Source organism: Sparus aurata, chromosome 2 (genome assembly GCF_900880675.1).
Source record: "Sparus aurata chromosome 2, fSpaAur1.1, whole genome shotgun sequence".
NCBI classification, from domain to species: Eukaryota; Metazoa; Chordata; class Actinopteri; order Spariformes; family Sparidae; genus Sparus; species Sparus aurata.
This window is the reverse complement of record NC_044188.1, coordinates 11,541,611-11,568,279: the sequence shown is the minus strand read 5'-3', so window position 1 is coordinate 11,568,279 and position 26,669 is coordinate 11,541,611. Positions and strand designations below refer to the sequence as shown.

Below are 26,669 nucleotides of genomic sequence, written 5' to 3'. Positions count from 1 at the left end.
ACTAGAGGCAAACTATTTCAGATGTTTAGCCTATTTTTAGCTAACTTTAGCTAAACTCACTATGTCAACTAATTACTTTATCATATTATTTCAGCTTCTTACTTTTGGCTAACTATTTCATATGTTTACTTTTGGCTTAATATTTCAACTCTTGACTTCTAGCTTACTATTTCTACTCTTTACTTTTAGCCAACTATTCAAAATGTTGACTTTTAGCTTAGTAGTTCAAAGTGTAATTCAAGACTTTTAGTCAACTATTTCATATACTCACCCTTTACTTGTCTGCTATTTAAACTGTTCTCCTCTCCTAAATAAGTATTCTAATAACTTATCCATTATTTTTACTATTTCAACATGTGGTGTGTTGAGACTTACTCAGGTCGGAGGGAGGTGTGGACTCAGCAGTCAGCCTCCTGCATCTGGTAGCTTGCTGGTTTTGTGACAACAAATTCACTGAAAATCAGCATCACACCAATCTGTGATCCAATTTGGATTTTTTTCTTTAAAATGTATAATTCCTGCTTTTTCAAATTAATTGAGCGTATCCTTGATATTTCCACATGCTCCGTGGCATCTTCAGCAGTACCCCCAGTGGTGAATCTTATCAAGCAGCTTGAAATCCACTTAATGAGAGTTTTGAAAAAAAAAAGAGACCTTCCATTGTCAGAAAAACACCCTCAAATGCATCCAGCATTTGAGAGCAGGTTGGGCCTTTATATTCCCTATGGGTGCATTATAGACCTCTATAAATCTCAGGGCTATTCCAGAGTGTCATGATACATTCTTAACCCAGAGAGATGGGCCGACCATTTAATCTCCTATCTTGATTTCTATTTAGGCACTAACGGAATGACAAGCTTTTAATTCCAATCAGAGATGTACTCTTGCTATCCCCCTGTGTGAGAGAGGCGCTCTGAATGAGAACTCCTGTCTCCTGCAAGTTCAACTGAAGCAGCATGTAATCAAAGATAGCTTCAGGCGCCGCAGACTGCTGCGGCAGTCTATGAGAGAAGGATAGTGGACATCATTGCAACACAAAGGAACGGCTTTTAAAAAGGCAAGAATGTGAATACCGAGGTCATATGCAGACACAAGGACTCTGTTGAGTCCCAAAGGCAAAGACGTAACAGGGACCAGCACGACGTTTCATGAATGAAAGATTGCTAAACAGCGTCTGAGTGAATAGAGCGACTTCTCAGTATTGCAAAAGAGCTAAGGACCTAACAGGGGATGATTCAGAAATGAATGGGAAGACAAAACTCCATGTCATTTTATTAGTTGGCCCCGGGCTTGAAATGAATGTTTCACCTTTTGCACAAAGGCTGTGTCAACCCGGCTGACTTCCCTGAACCTCAGACAGAGTGAAAACACAGGTTTAATACAATAGCAACGTCCCGCCTTTCTGCTTGACTCTCATAAATAGACAGAAATAATGACTTTATGGGAGTGCAGGCATAAATATCAGAGTTCATCACTGCCCCCCCCCCCCTGCTGTCATTGGTGTGAACACTGTTGCTCCTTTGTCTTTGCTTAATCTTTAATATAAATTTTAATGACAAAAAGAACTTCATTAAATGTAATTCACAAAACAAAAGGCACATGAGCACCCACCCTCTGGCTTTCCACACATACGTTATGCGCCCCTTTATGATATTCCTTATATGCTCTCTGAGGTCGGATGATTACCATCACAGTTAATGGAGGCCTCTCAAAGAATTCATTAAGACAGAGCAATGACTCTGACAGAGAATCTGAACAAAGATCCAGGCCCCGGTAAAAATCTGGGTGTGGCCACTGGCTTTTCATATGGAGCAGAGACGCTCCCCCCCTCCACCAGGTTGCACATGTGAAGTGCAGGGACAGGCAGCAGCTACTCTGTGCCCTCTCCGAGGGGTGTGTGCTGTTCCATATTAATGACAAAGAGAGGAGCGGGAGCAAGAAGTCGCTATCATACACTCATTTGTTTAAAAAGAGCCAGCCTCACAATACTGTCGGCGGGAGTCCACAGGAATCCAGTGAAAGCTGGGGGCTGCGTCAATGACAAAGGACAGAAACAACCTCACTTTTTGTCCCTGAAACAAGGGCCGCCCAATTTCAGAGTGCTGTTGGGCTTTCACCAAAACCAAGGATACCTCCATGCATTTCAATGGGGTAGTCCTGCATAAAGACAGAGGCACTACTGCATAGCACAGTCATCTCTCTCCTGTTGTTAAGCCTTTCTTTATAGCTGAAACAATAGATGCCTGGTCCCTCCCCTTGGATAACAAATAAACCATTATTTTGCACGGCAGAGCGAGAAAACCTGTGTAAGGAAAGTGAGAAAACTGCCAGGAGCAGACTGAGACACTGGTCTTGTGTTTACCTTAAAATGATCCCGCTCGAGTCTAAAACATGCATGTGTCGAAAGTCAATAAAATGCTAAGTTCAACTTCTTAACCTGACAGGCAAATTACACCACAGAAAGGATTGCTGGAGAGGCCATTTTCGCAGAGAGTTTCTAAAAATTGAATATATCTCTCATTCTGGCCCCAAAAGTGGGGCAAGCCAATCATCAGTGTAATTAAGATTCACTTGCTGCTGTTTTACTGATAATCCTGTGTGTAAAACTGTCACAGGCGGACAAAAGACCTTTTTCTCATTGAGTCATTGCCTCAGAGTGATTACTTTTGCCACACAAGTCCTTTCATTTTCCCAAGGCAAGGCCACTCATACATCTTCCTGCTCGCAGGGGCCAGCTGAGAGCGAATTGCTCTCTCTGACGCGTAGGAAACTCAGCATGTTCATGTGGTAACTCATATTTCTTTCCCCGCCGTCCCGCTACATCTAATCTAAAAAGGTGGAGTTTGGATTTTGGAGCAAACGCACAAACAGTTCTTGAGCCTGTAAAAAGTTCCAAACAAGTGAATGACGAGGCAAAAAAAAAAAAAAAAAAACAACTCTGAAGTTAATCATTGAGCTCAAAGTGAGTGATGGCAACAAAAAGCTTTTCTTTCAACAACTGCACACACAAACAGGAATCATAAAGAGACACTCGCTCCCTTCATGGCCCTGAAAACAAATCAACACTGCTGCTCCACCTGTTCAGTGTCCTGCTGGGGGTGGAAAAAAAGAGCGTGTGCGTGTGAGTGTGTGGATGTGTTGGTGTGCACCACTCCAAACCCACTGTGTGAGGGGTGCAGGGCAGACAAAGGCCAAAAGAAAGCAGCAGCTGTGTAACATCAGAATTACACTTTCCTACGTTTAGTTGTCGATATTTAAATTTCAGGTCTCCTGTACGTCTAAACGCACCATATGGCCCCGCAAGCATATGTTTAAAAGCATCATTTCCTCAGGGGACGGGCTGATGTTGTGGCCCTAATTGCTTGGAAAGCAGCATTCACAGCTCCACAGAAGTAGAGCAGGTTAATGATCAACCCCTTATCTGAGGCTCCCACAGTTTTCAGCAGTGCACTAAAACCCGCTCTTTGCTCTCTTTCCTATTTAACGCCGCATCCAAGATTATGTAATAGCGGCGCTTTCATTTCATCATAACTTCAGGTTATCTATAGTTCCAGCCCATAACTTCATCTTGATTTGTTTTTAGTTATTTAGCAATTCAAAGCTAACGTTCCCCCCGTGAGTGGTTAATTAAGCTTGATCCTCACATCCAGGATGTAAAGCGCTGCTGCTGCCAGGGGCGCTGGCAGGAATCCCACACCCCCCTGCTGAGAGGTGACCCTGGGCTCCAGAACCCTAAAGGCTGCTTTAATTTACAGTACGGCCTCGGCTGTCTGTCTTCTTCGAGGAACCCATGAAAGTGCACCCCCCCCCCACACACACACACACACACTTTTTCTCTCCCTGTGAGCAACACCTCTGCTTTTCTGCTCACATTACCATTTATTTATTATTCCTATCAAGGATATAATGCCCCCAATCAAACACACAAAAGACATATTCCTCTCGTTGAACATCTATCTCACTCACGTTGAATGAGTCTCACTTTTTTACTTGATCCAAAGGTCTTTTTTAAAGTATATGAAGTGTGTGACACTGGGAAAAGATTCCACTTCACACTTGTGTTCGAACACAGGAGAGTCCTACAGAGCCTTTTGAGAGACATTACGAGCTGCTATAATGGGTTAAGCATCAGCAAGATAATGAGTTGTGAAGATATCCCATTATAGGTCCATTTTGAGCGTTCCTATTCCAATAAGTGCGAAGAACTATGAATTAATAGGATGGTTTTGCTCGCTGACTTTAAATTCCACAGATTCTCCTGTTTCCTCGTGTATTTAATCAGATATTCACATGGTCAGGATTGATTTCATAATTTGATTTTCTTCTGTTGCTAGGGAGCGAGTCTTTTAGCACAATTGGATCAACAGACAAGCAAACTATTCTAAGAGAGAGGAAGTGTTAAAGCGAAAACATAAAAGTGAAGTACAGATGCAGCATTTCTATTCAAATCCGTGATTCGGCTGAGTTGCCATACTTTTCATGGCTGCATCTGAATTTTGCATGAAGGGATACAATACTTTCCAAGTCACAAAGAAAAATCTCTTTTTCAAAGAAAAAACAACCACAAGCAGAGTCTTCAAACATCAAGAGGGGGAAAACTGCCGGAAAAAAACGAGACGTGCACAAGCACACAAATATACGCAGTTGTGCAGAATCTCACACGCCAGACAAGTGTACTTCTTTTTTTTTTTATCCTGTCCTGTGCATTAGCATCACGGCATTCATGAGACGGGTCTGGACATAACCTAGTTAAAGATGAAAGAAAGGAGAGTGAATCTATCTCAGGTGAAATTGGGTGACCCCCGCAAGAGATTAGTCCATTAGCAGGAGGGAGAGCCCCGCTCGCTCGACAAGTAATACCAGCTGTGACACCGAGGGCTGTCTGTCTGCTCAGAGAGGGGGCGAGGGTGGTGGTGGTGGGGGAAGGGTGGAGGGTGGAGACGGGGAGCGAACAAAAAAACAGATGCATCTCTCTACAGTGTTTGTTCTAGGAGTAATTCAGGAGCTCGGTTTCTCATTCTGGATTTGGACGAGCCCCGGCCTTGACCGCAGGAAGCCCCCGTCCCCCCACCAGAGCTGCTGCTTTTTTTTCCCCTTCTTCTCATCTGTTCAAATATAATAAACACAGGCCTGTTTTTTTATTACAAGTATCGATGCCGGTTTTATTGCAAATCCCAAACTCAATAAAACCCCTCTCAGTCAGATTTTGAGCCCAGATTGAGCACAAAAAAAAAAACAAAAATCCAAAAGAAACGCGAATATTTCTGTTTAAAGAAACCTCGCAGGGGTCACTTTCTCCGAGGCAGCACTGGCCATCTGTTGTGTCAGCAAACACACACATGTTTTGACCATCACGTCTGCTAAAACACACACCGGGGTGGACGGGGGCCGTAAAAAGTCTAACCTCATTACCAACCCAGTGCACTCTCCTCCGGTCTCAAGCACACGGCACTGCAGCGGCACAGCGGTGTTAAAAAAAAAACATCTTAAAAAGGGACCATTCGTTTCCTCTCAAACAAACCACCTGAGCCTTGACTGATAGGTGCTGCGTGGTGTTAATTTACAACAACAGGCGTCACCGTGGTGTGACGAGGTCGAAGGGAGTACAGAGAGATCCACCTCTCCGCCCCTTCCCTTAACCGAGGGAGTGCTCTGAGCTCCTTGTGCAGCCCTTTGCTTAATGGCCCTGGCTGAGTGATGTGAGCACATGGTGCTGCTACCTGTTGGCCCGACAGAGCAGACAACAAGGAAGTCTGGAGACAGCAACACAAAAAAAGAAAAGAAAACCAGCCCTTATTTCATCAAATTACTCTATTTTTCAAAGCCAGCACTTAATGCCAAGTCTCTGCACCCAAGAGACCCGAATTCAACTTGGAAGCACTCACTTGTGCAACCCATTTTACAACTGCCCACATCCAAAAGGAAAAAAAAAAAAGTGTTTTATCCTGCGTGTAATTACTAGAGGGAGCCTGTCAGGAGCGCTTTCCCTCCACCCAACAAGGCAACCCATAATTACAACACATCAGACGGGATGTGAACGCGGCATCATTCGGCTCAACAGCCTGCGAAAGCACATACAACACACACAATAAAAAAAAAAAATGAGGCATCACGATGACATCATGCCAGGAGCACATGTGAAGAATGGGTGATGATGATGAAGATGATGCCCGCCTCTCCCATCATGGGGAGGAGGGAGTGTGAGGGGGGGAGGGAAAAACAGGGTGGCACAATGGATTTCATGTCTCATAAGCAGTTTATACACAGGAAAGTCACTTTTTATATACTTATATGAGCAGGAAATGATGAACAATGGGGAATTTTACGGAGTTGGGTTATAAAACACACATTATAGAGATTTAGATAAGGAGTTTTCTCATCTGACAGAGGGATTTGTGCATTATGTTGTTTATAAGATGCCAAAACAACATAAAAAGAACTGTTTTTTGTTTTTGTTTTTTTTTTCTTTTTTAGCAAAAGCCACATTCATAAATATAGAAAACAGAACAAATACTTCCAAATGCTTAACTATAACACCGCTCACTAACTTATAAGCGAGGGGAGCCACCCGCGTGCCTGCTCCGCCTCTCCCCCCGGAAATGTGATCGATAAGCCGGGGCTGAAGTTTTCACAGGCACCTGCCGGGACCTTCCCGTCATACCTGCGGCGCCGCGTGAGCAGCGAGCACCCGCCGGCCGGTTAATGAGACAATGGCTTACCTCGGTGGAGGAGCGCGGCGGTGATGAGGAGGGCGCACACGCAGCTGGCGGACAACAAGTGCATCCTCGCGGGTCTCTCGGATCCTCCTTGCGGCTCGGTTCGTGTCAGAGGTTTTGTTAGGACCACTTGGTCGAGTTGTTCTCTTGCAGGCAGGTGGGTGAGGTTTTGAAATGGGGAAAAAACGCTCCTGTGTCTCACTTCAGGTTCAGGCTCCTCTCCAAACGTGGCATGTGCTCGCCAACACGCGCTCACATCAGTTCTGGTAGAACAGGTAACTGCGAGGGGCTCACAGACGGAGCGCGAGGGCGGGGAGGAGGAGAGGGGAGGGGAGGAGAGGGGAGGGGGGGTGCTTGTGGGCAGCTCCGCCCCTGATACCCCCCCCCCCCACCCTCCACCACCTTCCTCTCCCCTCCAGCAGCACCTCCCCCCTCCTCCCACACAGAAGTGTACCCCACCCCTTTCCTCAAGATGCCCCCCCCACCCCAAACACACTAAGACACACACACACTCACTCAACTCACCCTCCTCCTCTCACCCACTTTACCCCCCCCCCCCCCCCCCCCCCCACCCCACCCCACCCCCCACCCCCCACCTCTATCCAACATGCACACACACTCTGCACACTCTGCACACACACACACAGGGAAAGAGGGAAACCTTCAATCACGCCCCACCTCAGACTTGTCTCATGCACAAAACCCATTGGTGGAACGCGTACCCTCACCCTGAACCTGCAATTAGAGTTAAACTTGGTTTAAAAGCGCACGTTACCGAGTGTCTGTACCAAAGCGGCAGACTCTGCCGAGGATATTCTCAAATAACTGATTAATCAAAGAAGTAGTGGAAAACGCCCAAAGTCACGTTTTTAATCAACAGTCGTAGAAAAGCTAAAAATAATCTGCGCACGGCGATTCAAGAAGGGAAGAATAAGAAGAAAAAGCAGCCAAAAAGACACGTTCGAGAAGCTGGAAAACACAGCGTTAGACATTTCTGATTTTAAAATCAATCAACATAGCGTACACAGTTGCGGCTTGATTTTCTGTCCACCAGCTACTTGATCAATCGGCTGATCTTTTGAGTCACGTATCAAAGAAATGATCTATGTCTCAAAGTTGGAGATTCAAGATTCCGTACTTTATTGCCACATCAGTGTAATTTAATGGAATTTATTTCGGCGAGCTCACCCAAACACAGACAAGGGAACCATTCACTCGTAAAATGAAATACATAAAAAAGCTCTTTGTTAGGGTTAGGAGAACATTGTGGTTTGGCTTAAAATGTCCACTTTCATCAACACAAACACGGAAAGGAAGTCCCATGGTGTCCCTTCAAAATGCTTTTTTCAGGCTCACAAATGCCGAAATGTCAGCCTGATCACCAGAATACATGTCAGCTACGTTTTTGTAAAAAAAACACAGAAAAGTGGAAAGGTTACGTCTGTTTATGTCGCAACTTTACGTTTCTTCAGGTTCAATTTCTATGTCTTGTCGCTGAAGAACACTATGGGTTGGCTTAAAATACCTGCTTTGGTCACCACAAACTCTCTCCTGATGTCTCCTTTAAAACACCCAGTTTTGTCGCTATAAACAAGTTCAGACTTCCTGTCAAAAACAGCCACTTTCGTGTCACAAACATGGTCGGAAATTGTGCTTAGGTGTCCCTGAAAAGAAGCATCTAGTGGTTTCATGCCTATAAAAGTCAAAAATGCAGCCTTGAACAGGGATCATCAGTTTGGCAGCCTCTTTGCCTGTAATAAACATATAAACATACAGATGTCAATTGGGAGAAATAGCCTATGTCACGTGCGTATGGACACAATTTGTGGTTTGCTACATGTAAACTGCTGATATGTTACCCTGGTGACTCATTTCAATGTCAGGTCGATGTCAGAAACGTAGTGTGTCATCAAGATACGAGAGGCTGGAGTTTCTGAAAAGCTGGCATTTAGATTTTCTTATTTATATATTTATTTGTTTATTTATAACTGACAACAGTGACATTTTATGAGCTTATCACGGCGAGAATCCACATTCCACCATGTAACTTGTAACTGCAGCCATTGCACGAGGGCTGTGAAGTAGAAAAATACAGCGTCTGAATGTGAAGTGGAGTAACAGTAGATGTCTGCCAAGATGGATAGAGCCAGGAGCTCAGAATTGTACTTAACTGCGGCTGCACTCGGGTAAATGTACATGTACACTCTGCTGCCTCCAACATGTCGTCTCACACACACACACACACACTCTCACACAGACACACTCTCACACAGACACACATCGCGGTGCTTTCAATCAACCGGCTCCCTTTTTTCATGCAGGAAGCGACGGGACAGGCGGCCCGTGGTAAAGCGAGCTATAGGATGTAGGTCCAAGGTTAATTATAATTGAAGAAAATTCCATGTAAATAATTAATCCCTAATTAATTATTAAAATCCTCGCTCATATCTCCTTACTTTTCAATTATTTCCTTGAGCACATTCAAGAGCAGCACCACAATAATTAATATCCATATAATGACTATGCTAATAATTGGAATGAATGTGAAGGTTTTGGCACGGACAGGGCCGTTCTTTCTCTCTGCTCTTGCACTCGTTATTTTGGCTCTGCGCAATGTCAGTAGTTATCTATATTTACTCGTCGTGGTTTCAAGTCAGGTTTCCTGTGATGACGAACAGATCGTGACTACAGATGAAGAAGGAAAAAAACATGGTCCTGAGACAGGTATAACAGTGACAGACAGTCCCCACCGAGTCCATTTCAGAAGTTGGTAAAAAATAACATCAGAGCATGTAAAATGTCATTAAAACCACACTTGGTGCAAATAAAATGGTTTACCACTGCGCTGTAACTGCATGATCATGCTTGTCTGATCACAACGTGTGTGTGTGTCTGCGTGTGCGCACAGTGTGTGCTGGGTTGTGGAGGGGGGATCTATCGGGGGGAAGAAGTAAGTATTCCTCACCCTGGGTGTGAAATTCATGTAGGTCTGTGATGGTTTGTGCAAATGGAGCGAGGGCACAGGCTGTGAAAACCTAATGCAATTTGATTAGAAGTTAACCGCAAAGCAATATTTTTCCTGCCTCAGTGCGCAGAGTGAAAAAAAAAAGAACAATTTGCTTTTTTTTTTTTTTTTCTCTCTCTCTCTCCATGTGGCTGAGAGTGAATGAGACTGACTGATGACCAAGCATGTAGCACAGCATTCAACTACCAAACAATAACATCTAGGTAGTAATTGGGCTTTCGGGTGAGGCTGGTCAAGGACTAAATATTGAAAAAACAAAACAACAATGAAGAACAACCTCAATTTTCATGTCAGAACCCTAAAAGAAATCTACAGTAAACCAGCAAGCAGGCTGCTGGAACTCAATGTCAGGCCTTTTTTTTTTCTTTTCAGTGGTATAAAGACAGCTGTAGTTAAATTTGTATTCACTGGAGAACATTTTCAGTCAGTCCCCATGACTGGAGAAAGAGATTACACACAGACTAATGAATTACAATATATCATGTCATATTGGGGGAACTGCACCGGCGCCTGCTGTCTATTATTTGATGAAAGAATGAACGCTCCGATGTTGACATCTTGTGAGACATCTCGTGACACTGCTCCTGCTATGAGCATGGAAACAAACAACCCTGCGTTGCCATGGACTCGGGCTATGAAAATACAAATGTTTGACAGTCAGGGACGGATTCCCCCCCTTCCTCTTCCCTCGCTGGCTCGTGTTGCAGGTCTACACTAATTACCATAGGTGTGTGTCGTGTATCAAAATAATGAAATTCAGCAACAACAGCAGCCAGACAGAAAACAGGCTCATCTGCAGCCCTGCAGTGGTCACTTCTCCTTCGCATTCCTGCATGAGGCTCTTCCAAATGTCCTCCCTCTCTGTCCTGTTGAGGTGTTCGCCAACTTCTCCTGGGAGGCAGACGGGTGATCGGTGTTCGACAGATTGGGCGTCAGTAAACTGTGTCAAGCAGCGAACACAGTGACCCTGACATTTGCAGCATGGCCAAGGGAAGGCAAGATCCACTTAATGGCTAGTCCTGTGCCGGCCAGCAGCCCCACTTTGGATCGATAATTGCTTCATTAGTTAATCTGATTGAGTGTGTGAGCAGCCTGCAGTCGATGCAGAGTTACCTCTCTTTCTGCGAGGAGTCTCTGTTTTATTGATTTCATTGTTCCCCGCAGAGCCTAACTTTTCCCCCCAACTAATCCTCACATTTACACAAAGAAAAGGAGAATGGATCTCTTTGTTTGAGCTCCTCATACCAGCCATACCTCACTTCTATTATAACCGATCGATAGAAAGTGCTTCTTGATAGCAACAGTAAAACAAATGAGGAGACCAAATGGCATGTGTTGTGTTGCCGGGGTTGCTATGTTTCCATGAGGCTTAAAATGGCAAGTGTGCCAATAATATTTAGCATGCACACAATGTAATGCATATTCTCCAGACTGGGGACTGGTATTTAATTTGAGTGTGAGATAATGAGAAATGTGTGTGTATGTGTGTGTTTGTTAACTGATGTCGAACACCCAGCATAGCTTCTTGTGCATCTTATCAGCAGGGACTTTAAAGCTGCTCTATCTGATGCTGTATGGTCACTTGAGAGCAAGTTCAGATTACATGCAAGCTGACTGTCATGTCAGGAGGTGGAGGGGCTGGTGGTGGTTGTGACGGCTGAAAGGCCGCTGTCACGAGATGCGGTTTCAATGTTTGTCAGCAAGAAACAACTGGATAATTTTCATTTTGGCTTTCGGCCATTTCCGACTGTGGTTGCGGCAACAAAACTGGGTATTCTTGACAGGAAGTTGGAACAATTTACAGCCAAAAACTGGGTATTTGTCGACTCAGACGTCAGGACAATTTTCGGCCATGTTTGTTGCGACTGAACCAAGTGAACAGATCTTTCCCTTACCCTAACCAGGTCATTTTTCTGCCTTAACCTAACCAGATCAAATTGAAAACTGACCTGAAGTTGCAACATATTTAACTTACAGATTCAGCATATCAGTGGTTTGCAGAAACGTACAGTTCCCACATTTATTCTGGTGACTGGGTAGGAAACAGCTAACTATTTTACAAATTCTGCTTGTGTTTTACCACCTGATGAATGTGTAGAAGTACCATGAAGCTGATCCTTGTATTTCAGAAGTTACGTTGATTCATAGGTTTCGGGTTAATTTGCTAAAAATATATTTACAGTGTCTACACAGCTTCTATCTGTAGATTTATATTGACACATTTATTATTTGTGTATTTACAATTAGTTACAATAACCTGTTGAATATGCCTCTGTGATTCTCTCATGTTCACCTTAATCGTAGTCCTGCAAGCTCCTGATTGGTTAGTTCCATGTTGTGAAACTGCTCGTGCACGGAGGATATTAAAACACATCAAGAAGTGATCTGGCACCATCCTGCTGTCTCTTTTCAGAAAGAGTAGTCCAGTCATTCCCAGCGCACCCTCATGTTACAAATATAAGTCCACTATTCAGTTTAATTTTTGCTCCATTTTTGGTCACCACCAACTCCCAAAAGATATATCTGACTTTTCACTGTGTTCACCAGCCAGTCCCTAATTCTGTCTTTTTGGCGTTAGATACTGGGCAGATAGCTTAACGTGGTTCTTTTGTTGTTGTTGTGTTTTTTAGCTTTTGCACAGACTGATTTGTTTTGTTAAGCCAAAACAATCAACTGAAAGATGCTAAAGATATCCAAATAATTATTGTTGGGTTTGTCACTACGAGCGACTCATTACATCTAGTCATGTGAAGATCATATCAACTTTATTTTATTTTGTAATAACTGACAGAATAACACTTAATGACAACTGTTACCAGCATTAACAAAAACTCTTTGAACACGGCCTTCAAATAAAGTGTTACCAAAGTGTGTGGACACATCAAGCTTTGCTTTGTAGGCTGACACTTTAATGCCACTTGGCTGGCATTTTGGTTCTTGTAATCCATTCTTTCATAATTTCATGGTGCTTTAACATTTTTTTATTGGTAAAATTTATGAATAGAACAGTTTGACTGAAGAAGGAAGCAGTGGGTGGCAGTAAGAGCCTGTTGTGTTGTTTCACAACAACACAATAATTAGTAAAGAAAGTGTTTATGCTACACTGGTCTTCTCCTGACTTAGAGGGAAAGTGCTTTTGGATGGATGTAAACACAAGATTTGACAGGTTAGGACACAAAAAGTTAGCGTGCAAAGACGCAAAGATATTTCAAATTACACACCTGAGAGACAATGTTATTTTGCCCTCTGGGCTTGTGATACTTCTTCCATAAAGGGTCAAGAACATCTCTGTTTGTTGGTGCATATTTAAGCATTAACCTGCCGTCACACTGTTCTGCACATGTACTGGTGCTTCTTTTTTTTACACTCTAATATCGTACTGCATGTCTTTTCACCGTGTGTGCCTTTTTTTTTTTATCCTGCGTGCCGTCAGTTAATCCTGTCTTGTGGAACTGTGTTGCAGCATGTCAGCACAAATTCACCGAGACAAATTCCTTGTGCAGGCATTGTGCTCCGTGAAAGAAAGTGATTCCTCCAGGCCTGCGACCTGTTGGGAAGATGCCGCAGAGAAACCACCGCAGTTTTTCATAAGATTTTAGAAGAAGGAGAAGGAGTGTTGAATTAAAAAAACACTCTGAGGAGATTCTGCTGTCTGACATCAATGTGTTTAACGATCATACGACACATCTTCTAAAGAGGGAATTACAGACAAAATTATTTCTAAGAGAGACGTGAACAAGGCGCTTTTCTATGTCTGAAACGTTCGCTTTATCTTTTATGACTTCAAAGATCAACAGTGATGATTCTGATGGTGATTCCTTTGTCTCAACACTTTTCTCAGCCTTGTTTGAGGAGTTCATATAAAAGAGAAGGAAACCTGCCCAGTTGAATTTGGATTTTCTTTTTTTTCTCGTGAGGGAAAATCAATTACACTGAGGGGCTGAGGAGTTCAGATGTATTACAGGTGAAATGTTCCAGCCTGCACTGGATGCAGCTGTTGCAGCGCGATACATACGACCTAGTCTGGCTGCTGGTTGTGTCTGTTTTCGCAAATTACCTGGTTGGGAAATGCATAAATGTAATTCACTGGCAAAATGAAAGGCAGAGAAATTATTCATGAAGATGTAGACCGGTCTGCTACAACTCAGGCATCTGTCAGCTGTCAGTATTGTTTATTTCCCACCTCAGCCTGAAACTATTTGTTGGTTTGTCAGCTAATGGCGGCTTCGTTGCCAGCGGATTTTTAGGCAGGCACTTAAATGCCGCCTGCTGCAGGCTGACGCTTTGAGCAACAACCCAGAATAAACACGAACGGCAGATTCTTGTTATCCCTCTTTAATATGGCAGCGAACGTATCCGCCATTTCCTCATAATGACGAGCAACACCCAAATGTTCCATGAAATTAACTCTTAAACAAAAGATAAGTCGTGTTATGCCAATTCCGTAACTAGAATTAAAAAAAGTTGGAGCTCCTCGCCGCGCCGGGATTTCAAAGGGAAAGTTTGGGGAATAATTTGTCTCTGCGCTATCATTTGCAGCTTCGTCTTCCTCCTCTTTTTTTCTTTTTTTCTTTTTTACAATACAGTGGTGAAAGCAGGTTGACATTCAGTTCGCGGGATAATCTTTAAAGCAGAAGGAGAAGATACCAGCTGAAGTGAGATACAATCTCATGATATATTGGAGTGAAAAGGGCATGTCGAGAATATCAAACAGACGACAAAGTAATCAAATATAGAGATAAACTTTTTATTTCTTACCTCCCACAACAGCCGGATCAGGTGGTACCATTTATGGTCTGCTGGGATTTCATGGAAATGTAGTTTGTACAATGGAGAAGAAGAAGCAGAAGAAGAAGGAGAAGAAGAAGAAGAAGCCGCTGTCTGTACGGTCTGCTCCTCAGCTTTGCATTCATTACAGTAATCCTGCTCTCGCTTAGCTTTTCGAAAATGTGTCATCAGACAAGATTTCGAGAGTTGTGGAGGTGTTTGTTGATATGGAACACAAGCATCGGTGTCACTTGATTGCTCTCACTGTATGCAATATATTTTAGTTACAAACTGGCACAGTAATACAACACAATAAATCAATCAATCGTCATCATTTTGTTTGATTTACTGATTTTGTCGTCTAAATGTGCCGGTTTGTAAGTGAAATTACACTTACTTAATACAAAAAATGCTGTATAAAAAAAAATTATTTAAAGTAGCTCATCATCCATGAATACATAAAAGTTTAAGAGTTCCACAAACAAAGAGAAGATTTTTTTTTACAAAACTTCCCCTCACAATTCCCCGCAGACGCCTCTGAGTGACTGTGACATAAACCCCCGAGAGGTTTCACCCTGTCACTGAGCGCCTGAGGAGACTCCTTATGTTGGAGTTTATAGGTACGTTTTATATAAGCAAATTTGAAATGGTGACGTGCGACAATATCAGCTACGTATTCCACATTTTAAATGCACGAATATAAATCAGTTTAAGATGCTTTGCGTAGAAGTTGAACAGTCACTGAAACCTGCATTGATCGTGTTTTTGACATATTATCCAACACATTTTATGTTGACATGTCAATCCAACAAGTACAGAGCAGGATTATGATTTAGTTGCAGTCGTGTTTTCGGCCACTCAGCGACTGGAAGTCCCATATTCAACCCTTCTGGCTCTGTTTTTGGTCTCCTCCACCTCCTTAGAGAAATATCGGTTTCTGTAGCAGCTAAATGCTCCAATATGTTCACCCGCTCGCTGCTATCTTTGTCTGTCTGGCTGTTTGGTGCTGGGCAGGAAGAAGCCTGTGTGTGTGAAAACAACTACCTGCTGAAAGCAAGTTGATAAGAGCTGTGAGAGTGAAGCAAATCAGAAAATCCCCAACTGTTCAAGTCAAAACAGTGGGCTAAAAAGACCAGTGTTCCTCACAATATTTGATCGACTGCACAAGTAATGAGCCCAAACAAACAGACCATAAACCAGAGCAGCAGCACATAAACTAGGGGTAAATCAAATCAAATAATCAAATAAATGTTATTTATATAGCCCCTCGATTCGAGAGAGGAATAACTTGCCATATTGAGAAAAAAACAAACACTTTTTAACAGAGGAAAAAATAGATGGAAGGAACCTCAGGAAGAGCCACAGAGGAGGGATCCCTCTCCAAAGGATGGACAGACATACAATCATCACACACATCACCCTCAACTAGTGACACAAATGTTCTTACTTTTACCTGAGATGTATATTGGTGCCAATCATCATTTTCTAATATAAACTACAAATATCACTGAACAAAATAACACATCCTGAGGTTTTTTTCCAAGAAACAAAGGCAGCCAGCTTTAAGTGACGAAATTAAACAACCATTGTAATCTGTCATCGTCGGTGCACCAGAACATTTCTGCTCTGTTCTCTCAACACATCATAATGAGGACACAACAGAAGAGAATTGTGACTAATCCTCAATTTCTTTCATTTGGCATAATTCACACAACCAGGTATCCTCTGGGATATTTTTTTCCTTTTCACATCACACATGAAGCCTTTGCTAGTAGGCTGGCTGAAGAACTATTCAGACTCTTTACTTTAGCTAAATGACTCAACTCTGAGTAGGCTACGGGTCTTCCATTCAAGACCGCACCAAGGTAAGATTATTCAGCATCAGCAAAATGTAATGAAAGTATCAAATGTAGAGCGCTCCCCTGTCAGTGTTTCACCATTACACATACACATTACTGCTGCATTAATGTGTATGTTACAATTTACCGATGCAGATGTTTAAGGTCGAGCTTATTTTAACCGCATTACACGTTGATGTCTAGTTTAATCTGCGGCAATCCATGAAATGAGATCATCATGTATTTGTAGCGTCGCTGTCCTGTGAGAACTGAACGTCACGATGATGTCAGGATAAACTGCTAGCTCTCAGCTTTGTGACGATGCATTTTTCCAGCTAATCCGAGAGGGTTTGCACTCAAGAACAAGTACCTCAGATGTGAGTCAAGACATTCCACCACTGCTCATAGAAAGAAAACATTTTTGGATAATCAGCAGCTTTAAGCGTGACAGAAGTAATGCAATGCGTAAAACTGTAATGCATCAGTGACACAGTCTGCCTCTCTGTGTGCCAAGACTTGTTTCTGCAGCCCTGCTCAACATTTCCCTCTTTTAGTCAACCATTAGATGAGAATATAACATATAACACAAGACCGACATATTTTATGTATGAAAATAAAACTTCTGATGAATGATGTAAAATTTTGACTGTCGTGGGGAACTGCTGGCGATAGAAAGCAAATTGAATACTTTATGAGTCTGACCAGTGACCGGGCTGCTGATGTCTGGAAGCCAGTTCCTGTCAGTTTTATTCGTTTAAATCCTTTAAAAACACGGAATTTGACACTTTTTCATCTTATTGCCACTATTATTCATACCCTCCCTTTACTTTTTTCCAGTTCGGCATGAAATAAATACGGGGGCCATGTCCAAAATATCGAGTTTGCAGTGAAGGAAATAAACATCTGCAGCTCCTCTTCCGAATTCACGCTCGTCTCCAACAGAGAGTAGGGCTTGTCTTTTATTCTGAGGGAGTGTCAGATTTCTGAATGCACTACTGCTCACGAGCCCGCTGCAGGTCCCAATTGGTGACAGTCGCACGCACACGAATACATAACAACACGCTGCATGTTGCATTTCTCTCTCGCTGAATTCATTAACTGCTTCAAGTTGACTCAAAGTTTGACTGCTCTTTGTATTTCGCCGCAATTAAGCAGATTCGCCTGATTCCAAAACGTCTCCTCCGTCAGGTGCTGCTTGATTTCCCACTCTGACTGCTTGATATTTGCCGGATGTCTTAAGTGAATCCCTCGCAAAACAATTAGAGACGAGGCATCTCCCATATCCTGTGGTGATCAATTCATTCAGCTTGAAATGCCAGGGACAGAAGCCAAATAACAAACCAATCATTTTACAGGCAGTTATAGTATTCTGCATTATATTTAACCCGTAACAATGGCAACAAATTAAACATGATGGGAGATTCAATTGGACTAAATGATTTTAAAATTAAAAACAGAATTTTACTGTAATTACTTAAGCTTTTTACTGAGATTAAACCTTTATTCAAAGCTCCCTCTCTGTCTATCTTGATGTCCTCTCTGTGGCCTCAGTCTTGAATGGCGCCACGTAAATGAAGTTTGCTCACTAACTGACTTCCTAATACCTTGTTTGCAGGGTGTGAAAGAAGCACCTTTACAGGTGTCACCTCACACCGCTGCCAGAGAGCCTGTCATTGTCTGAGGCAACAATGCACATCCAGCCCTTCCCTCAACACTCCAACACACAGATCTGATTAAGGCTGTTTAAACACAGGCGGTTGCGCTGCAGAAGAGGGACGACTAAAGCCCCCTGACTCTGGAATGTGGAGCGTCTTTGCCCTGAAGGTTTAAGTCCCGGTCTGGGTCAGGAGCGGCGGGCTGACATTATCTCTCCAACGCCCTTGGGCTTTGGATAACAAGTCACAGAGTTTATACTCGCCCTCAGCGGCCTACAAGAACACAGTGCAATTAGCCACACCTACATTGACACCACACCTCCAAACAAACGGATGTTACCATAACAATCGGCTCTGTCTCAAGCCGTGTCCATGACAATGCACCTTCAGCTGCGAAGGGAGACAGCCGGGTGGTGCAGAGCTGGCTGCGGTTGGAGCTCGCAGCGGAGGAAGGCACATTGTTTCATTCTGGGAATGTTTGAGAGAATGCAAATGACACTGAAACCTGCCTGGGGCTGTGTCACGGATCACAAACACAGCCCATATCTAAAATCTGGCCTTGTGTACATTGCATCTGTTTAGTGTTTTTGGCTCTGTTGTGCAGGTTCATGTTTAAATAACAGAGTTGAGCCTTGGGTAACACTGACTTGTTGTTTTTTTGTTCATTGTTTCTCGATTTATTTGCTCCGATAAAAATATTCATTTGTCAAATGATTCCAATAACAAGGAGCCGCTTCTCCTGGCTTGATTGTGCATTTCTGCTTCTATTTAGGGAGTCGATGTGGAATTGACTCTCGCCGAGGACTGACTGTAAATTCTTTTTACATAACTCTGGAGATAAACAGCTCCTTTGTGTGAACTCGTGGGACATTTACAGGGCAGTTCAAGACTTTGCTAATGCTGACATGTCCCATTCACTCCCCGCGATTTACTTTCTCCGTGCCTCCTTCCAAACAATTACTCTTTGCAGCTAATTTTCCCGTTTGTTGTTTGCATTTCATATGGAGATTAGCTAGCTGTGCCATTCACCCCAGACCTGCTCTGGTGAGACGGCTCTGAATTTCATGACTTTTTATTACAGAGGCTGATTGACTCTAAATAACCTTTTACAAAGTAAAGCAAGTAGCAGAAAAACCTGATAATTCTCGACACAGACGGTGTTTATTAGGAAAGCTGGGAAACTTTTTGATGCATGCCCGTAATTTGCAAGCAGATCGTTTAGCCCGTAGTTACAAGTATAGATTACAAAATATTGTATTTGATGAGCATTGATTGGATACCCTCTCACCAAGAGTGTTGTAAGTAACACAGAGTTTAAAAAGTGGAAACTTTTTAATGGATGTACTGTCACCAACTAAGACTGACCTCCTCACCCCATCTTTAATTGAAATGCCCAGCACTCCTGCTCGAGTGCGAGGTGAGGACATCAGACTTTCTGGTCTTTGAAGGGCAAATCTATTTTTTTCCTTCAGAATCAAAAAGTGTAGCTCGATCCGAAAAAATACAGGCTACCCTGCAATATCCAGGGTGACTCTCTACTACCACTTTTAAGCTGAACTGATCTTTTGTATGCAAATGATTTCAATGTGGCTGCGTGAGAAGAAGTGAGTAAGAGCAGCGTTAACTGATTGTTTTGACATTTAAATATTATCACTGTATTAAGGAAGATGTGATAACCTTGTCACAAAACAGTTGCTTTTTTTAGCTAAATTGCTAACTTTGTCTGTTTGCCGTTTGTTATTTAGCAGGTACTGGCACGATGAGAGCTGAGATGATAAGGGATCAGTGGCTGGAGCAGGCAAACATGACAGGAACAGGCAAACAGGCAAATATGGCAGGATCAGAAAAACATGACAGGAAGAGGCAAAAACAACAGGAAAAGACACGAAAACAACAGGAAGAGGCAAACAGGGATGAAACAGGCAAATATGGCAGGATCAGAAAAACACAATTGGAACAGGAAAAAACAAGAGGAAGAGGCAAAAACAAGAGGAAGAGGCAAACATGACAGAAAGAGGCAAAAACAACAGAAATAGGCAAACATGAGAGGAACAGGCAAAAACAACTGAAAGAAGTAAAAACAACAGGAAAAGGCAAACAGGGCTGAAACAGGCAAATATGGCAGGATCAGAAAAACACAACAGGAACAGGAAAAACAACAGGAAGAGGCAAACATGACAGGAACAGGCAAAAACAACAGGAGCAGGAAAAACAACAGGAAGAGGCAAACATGACAGGAACAGGAAAAAACAACAGGAGCAGGCCAAAACAACAAGAAGAGGCAGAAACAACAGGAAGAGGCAGACAAGACAGGAAGAGGCAAAAACAATAGGAACAGGCAAACAGGGCTGAAACAGGCAAATACGGCAGGATCAGAAAAACACAATAGGAACAGGAAAAACAACAGGAAGAGGCAAACAGGACAGGAACAGGCAAAAACAACAGAAAGAGGCAAACCCAATAGGAAGAGGCAAAAACAACAGAGAGAAGTAAAAACAATAGAACGAGGCAAAAACAACAGGAAGAGGCAAAAACAACAGAAAGAAGTAAAAACAACAGGAAGAGGCAAAAACAACAGAGAGAAGTAAAAACAATAGAACGAGGCAAAAACAACAGGAAGAGGCAAAAACAACAGAAAGAAGTAAAAACAACAGGAAGAGGCAAAAACAACAGAATAGAACGAGGCAAAAACAACAGGAAGAGGCAAACAAGACAAGATCAGGCAACCATGACAGCATGATCACGTACACAGATGACCCAACAATGACTGAAAAAATGACTGAACTTAAATAAAAACTAACTCAACTTAACGATGGGAGGAGGTGCAGGTGGAGTCGAGCGAGAAACACAGGTGAGGGAAAAATTCTAGAAACGGGAGAAGTCGACAAGCTGCAAAAACACTGGAACAAGGGAGGCTAATGAAGGAGAGGTGTGTGGAGGGACAGCAGACTGGAGAAGAACTCAGGTTCAGGGCTCGGTTAATTAAGAGATCCAAGACACGTGTGGAGGGAAGATGGATTAAGGTTCAGGTTTAAGAGACGCCAAAATGCTCTGCAGAGTCGGGTGATAATCATGGGTCAGCGGCATCCATTTTTATAACATGAATATCTTGATTAATGCAGATTTTATTCTGTTTGAAAAGCCCTGTCATCTCCACAGTGTCAAGACATCCGACGCTCATTAAATAAACATTTACGTCAATCTGACGTATCTTGCACGTGGCGTTCAAAGACAGGCCTTACGTTGCTGAAATGGGGAACATTAAGGGGAACCTAAGTGCCTCAGTGAACCATTATACGCTCGTCGGGCTGCTGTCAGGCTGAATCAGGAGGTGCAGCTTATCATCCACTGCAGAGAGAGTTTCTGCAGTGTCTGAGTCAACCATGCAAATATCAGTCATCATAGGTAAATTCAGGTCTAAAAACAGACTGAGGGGTCCTATATTTGAACATCTTCGGCGTGAGGAAGAATCGCTTCTACGAGTTATCCATTAAAACCTCTACGTGCCTTTTTACTGCCCATTACAGCTGCTAAGTGTGACACTTCTCCAGATTTGTCCCTGACTTACATTGCTGGTGTTTCTGTGCTAACCACATTTTCAAAATTGAATTTATTAGTCAGTAATTTAACCAGATTAACCTCGAAATTTATTAGAGGTCAACAGCAGCCCAAACAACTGCTCAAATTTTGTATTTTGATCCACTCAGAGACTGCTTGCTGCTGCAATTAAGTGCAAGCAAATGCATTTGCAAAGTAAAACAAGATTAGCTGTCTCTAGTGAGGCCTGGATGCTCTCATGGTTAATGGGCTGCTTACACCTCCTGTGAACCCGCCACGCCTCCAAGCACGAAAATATTTGACATCAGGGCTGAATGGGTTTCTCCTGCACATACCGTATTATTATAGAGGCCTTTAAAGGATCCTAATGGCAGCTGGGCATCTTCCATCTCATTAGCTACAAATCATCTATACTTTGCAATAATTTACTGGCTATTTTCCAGAGCAAACCATAAGATTTCAGATTGATTTCCGATCTCCCACTCAGACATTATTTCCAGTTCATTTCTGTGCGCTATTAAAATCATCTTACAAGGATTTGAATCTTGCTCAAGACAGGTAATCCACCACGGTGAATGACTTCATGCCACTGATTTTGTAAATGATTTGTTTACATTATGTGCTGCCCAGGACTGTCATGACAACTGGCCACTGGTGCGTTCAAGGACACTCCAAGATCTGGCTCTTGTCATGTTGGTACGTGAACTTGGACTTCTGTCTAAAAAACAAAAAAGCTCATAGTCTTTGAGATGAGGGAACCAGATGTGCAGTATGAAAACCGATTTCCAGATTTTAGGATGACAAACCCCTCTATTGCCGGCTTTATGCTAACAGTAAACATCCAGTGAGTCACACTATCAAAACATCAACCTCAATTGAACTGAGCAAAATTAGCAATCATGCTAAGCTAAGACTGTGAACATGTTGAATTAAGTTCTAAACGTCAAATTGTGTCATTGTCATCATGTTAGCATGCTAGCAGAAGCATTCATCTCAACCCATTTCTTTGTTTGAGTACATTCTTTGAGAGCTGCTAGCAAAGACTAGCATAAACAGAAATGTTTGAGTCTTTCTGCGACTGTTCCACCTTGTCTCGCTCTACCTTGTCAATCAGGTGAAATAGTTCAAAGAACAACAAAGTCGATGAAGGCAGGAAGGGGGTTGTGGTGGATCAACGGGTCAAACATACGACTTTCACCAAACATACTGGGGTTTGTCACATGTTTCAAACCAAATCATTTTCAAACTTACAGGGACCTGATTCATAAAACAAGCAATTTTAGGACATAACCTTCAAGCTTTAGTAGATTAACTGATATCGGAAAACAATCATTTGTGTCCTCAGAGCTGAACTTTTTACAAAATTCACATCACATTCTCATCATATTCTGACAACACAGTTCAGCAGTTCAGTTCATCACTGCAGTTGTTTACACCAGAAAACTATCAGAAATCAACTCACCTGACACAGTGTATCACAAATGTAAACCAAACATCACCTGAAAAGTAATGAAAGCATATTCAGACATCCAAAACACTGCTTTGGAAAATTGTCAGCAGCAATCCAATATATACACGACAATCAGATGCTTTCAAAACTATTTTCCCTTCAACGTGTCGCTGTCACCCTGAAGCCGCATCTTACTTTCTGCTCATGTGGGGGAAATCAGTGCACCCATTGCATACTGTCGATGTGCTGAGGTGTGATAAAGGTGAGGAGTGAAGCAATTACTCATCGATGTCAACCCTTTTCTCACATCGGGTGTCTGTATGTATTGATAATGAGTAGGACCGCCTTTATCTATCTCAAATTAGACAACCTCGTTAAATCTCCTTCTTTGTGTATCCCGGTGTCCCTTTCCTCCGGAACAAGTCACATTTCATTCATCTTCCAGCAGCCTTGGTAACTGCGACAAGGACAACAAACCATTAATCTGGACTGATACGTGGACAGCATAATGGCCTGTGCGCATTCCTGAAAACAAACGTGCGATATTAGGCAGCACACCAATGCTAATCCTTGCTCAGTATCTGTCCTCTTACTAATAGAGTTCGGGTTGGGAAATTCTCTGAGTTATACTACAGTTCGTCAGTATGCAGCACCTGCCACAGGTTTAAACATCTTAACGTTGCTTTGAGCGATTGCTTTGATCTTAAATCTGCTTTGAGTTTTTCTTGCTCAAAATCTTACATGAGTGCATTAAGAATGCATCATTTTTCACAGCCGGAGTTCTGGCCATCATTCATATTAGTTATGAAACATTTCACTCATCAACTTTGTTGCTGATTTGAAGGCCTGTCGCGTCATCAAAGTACGTCAGACCTGTTGTAAACCCAACCCCCAGTCCTGTATTACTTTTAAAGAGGCATTTCACAGATCAATTTAGTTGTCATAGACGTAAACACAGACCAAGAAAGCAGTTGCACAATGCACCTCATGAAAGATGCATACTAAGGACTAAAAGTCAAGCTGTCTTAGCCTCAGCTGCATCTATTCTTTTTCAAACCTTCTCCTCACATTAAAGGTAGAGAAGGTGAATCAAGAGATAGTTGACTGTTGAGTCCCAGGCCGTCAAACAGCTACACTTTGAGTTGATACACGGCCCGAATTCTGACACAAAGCACTGGTATCCAGCGACCTCGGAATAATACTCAAAAGTCTTTCTCCGGAATCACCTTCCCCCACCTTTGAGGGAAGTGATGGAGTAATCAATGCAGTGAACATACCTGCCAAGTTGCAAAATGTTTCGCACAAAGTAACTGAAGCGTGACTAATACTTTACGGGAACTTGAAGTGCGTGGTTGGCATTGTAGTCTCACAGCAAGAAAGTCCTTGCTTTCACTTCTGGTTGGTGCATGGCCTTTCTGTGAGGAGTTTGCATGTTCTATCCAGGCTCGACTGGGATTTCTACGGGTGCTCCAGTTTCCCCACCTTCAAAATGTGTATATCATATCCTCTCCAAGCCCCTGACCAAGGCTCGCCAATGACTAGAGGCCAGTCTGGAACTTACTCTCATCGGACTTCTTTCTAGTTTCCTCTGTTAATGCCCTCTTAAGCCTCTTCATCTCTTCACCTCTGTCATGATGTCCGTAGAGGCTGCTGAACCTGGTTCCATGGCCCATCTTAACACCTCCTCCTGCTAGCAGTCAGGTTTGGGTAAAACAGCTTGCTCCAAGGCTAACAGAGCTTACTCCTGAATCTCACAAGGACAATTTGGACACAGCTTCAATAAAAGCTGCACATGAAGCTAAAAATGTTTGACTTCCTGTGTCACCCAAGTTACACAGTGGCATAAAACTCAATATTTTGTTGCTTAACTTCGACAATCAGGAGTCCTTGAACTTCGAAACACCCACCATCCACCAAGAAACGTCATCCCCCACAGCTTCTGTGGCGTACAACAACATCTGAATGGAAAAAATGTTGCCCTTGAACTTCTTTAAAAAAAAAAAAAAAAATTGGAATATATCATTTTTTTTTACACACAGTTGTTAGAAATGTTTTTTTGAAGGTGAAAAGAGACGAGAACTTTACTCAAACTGTTGGTTGTTTGAGTCTTTCATTTCTACGGAACTACTCTCCGGATCAAGTTTCATTAAACGTAATTTTCTAATGAGTGTGTCGTTTTCGTGTGAAACTGCGTGTCATGACTCATGTTTCTTGTTCCCATTGACTCTATTGTAGTGTTGTGCAAGACGCTGCCTGGCCTCTATTATAGTAGTGAGTAAAATGTTATCGTAACCTTTTAAGACTCTTTGCCAAAACCACAAAAATAAAACAGGTTGTAACAGAGCACAATTTCCTTGAAAGTCACATTATATTATCTCCAGTAAACGATCCCCTGGGTGGTGTCTCCGCTTCCAGGGGATGGTTTAACTACCGAGGCCCCCGCACAGCCTCATGGCTCTGTTTCTCCCTTCAAACGGGGCGTCCTTGCCGACAACAGCCACATTCCTCTCACAGGGGTCAGAGGTCGGCTCCCCAGCCTCCCCTGAATCCTGACAGCCGGTAGCCTCTCTGATTCAGAGAGGAGACCTCTATTTCCGGAGGCTTTAGAGCAATAATGATGTGCTTGTGAGCAACTCCATCAAGTTTCATGAGTTATATATCACCGTCCATATTTATCTCTTGCTGGTGAGAAGTCTACTGAAAAACAACACACCTTATAAAAAATGAACTGCATCCAAGGTTAACCCGCAGGCCCGCTCGATTGACTTTATTCAATATTTCATCTCTTTTGATTTCACTTTGTCGAGATGATCTAATGGCGTCCGTGTGAAATATTGAACAAAGTAATTAACAAAACCAATTAATTAAGGTGCAAACTCCTGATGTCCCTCTGCGGGAAAACAATTCTTCATCTACTCTGGAAATGTTTGCGATGACACGCTCATCCTGCAGCTCGCTCATTTGCATCTTGCGACTTTAAAGGGGAAAAAAGAAAAGTGGAACTTCTTTAAGCTTTCGCTCCGGCAAATCAGCTGAGAATTAAAGGGCTGAGAGAAGGCTTTGCATTTTGATTCTCTGACAGAGAGACCAATTAAAATCACTGGCGTTGTCCAAGGCTGCAGGGCAAAGCCAGAATGACACCCTTGGTAGAAAACAGCATGCTCAGGTGGATGTGAACCAACAGCCTTTAGAGCAGAAATAACTCCTCTCATATATCATTAGTGTGTGATGTTCACTGCTTTTCTAGGAGGTCATCTGTGATCCACAGCTATGATTTATGCTGGGTTTTTTTTTTTTTTTTACCTCAGCCTGCGTGTCTTATTTTAACCTCAGTTAATGGTTTCCATTTCCAGATCTATTTTCAACATTCCCCCCTAGAATTGGCCCGGACTTGTTGCATGAATCCTGCAGACGGAGAGCGACAACAACAGGGGAAGTTGTAGTGAAATCAATAGTGAGGAGGGAACGGGTTTTTCCGGTTGAGCAAAAATGAGCCGTCCTATTTCACAACACACGATGGCTGGTGTTCGCGGAGTTTCCTGTTACACTGAATCACAGCCTGCGAAACCACAGTGTAATTATTTTGTACATGGCGGAAGCATTTTTCAGGACAGATAGGACGAAGACGACAGGTTAGGAAATAAGAGAGTATAACTCTGT

At 42.8% G+C, this 26,669-nt stretch overlaps 1 protein-coding gene across 2 annotated transcripts in view; it reads right to left on the bottom strand.

Annotated features, from left to right (window-relative positions):
• Positions 1 to 7,032, bottom strand: part of LOC115571409 (CD166 antigen homolog A-like) — a 42,298-nt gene extending 35,266 nt beyond the window's left edge. For both annotated transcript variants that reach the window (XM_030400821.1, XM_030400827.1), the window contains exon 1: positions 6,720 to 7,032. In XM_030400821.1, the coding sequence (XP_030256681.1) occupies positions 6,720 to 6,783 (64 nt within the window). In that variant the 5' untranslated portion in view covers positions 6,784 to 7,032. The remainder of the gene's footprint in view (positions 1 to 6,719) is intronic.
• Between the last annotated feature and the right edge of the window lie 19,637 nt (positions 7,033 to 26,669).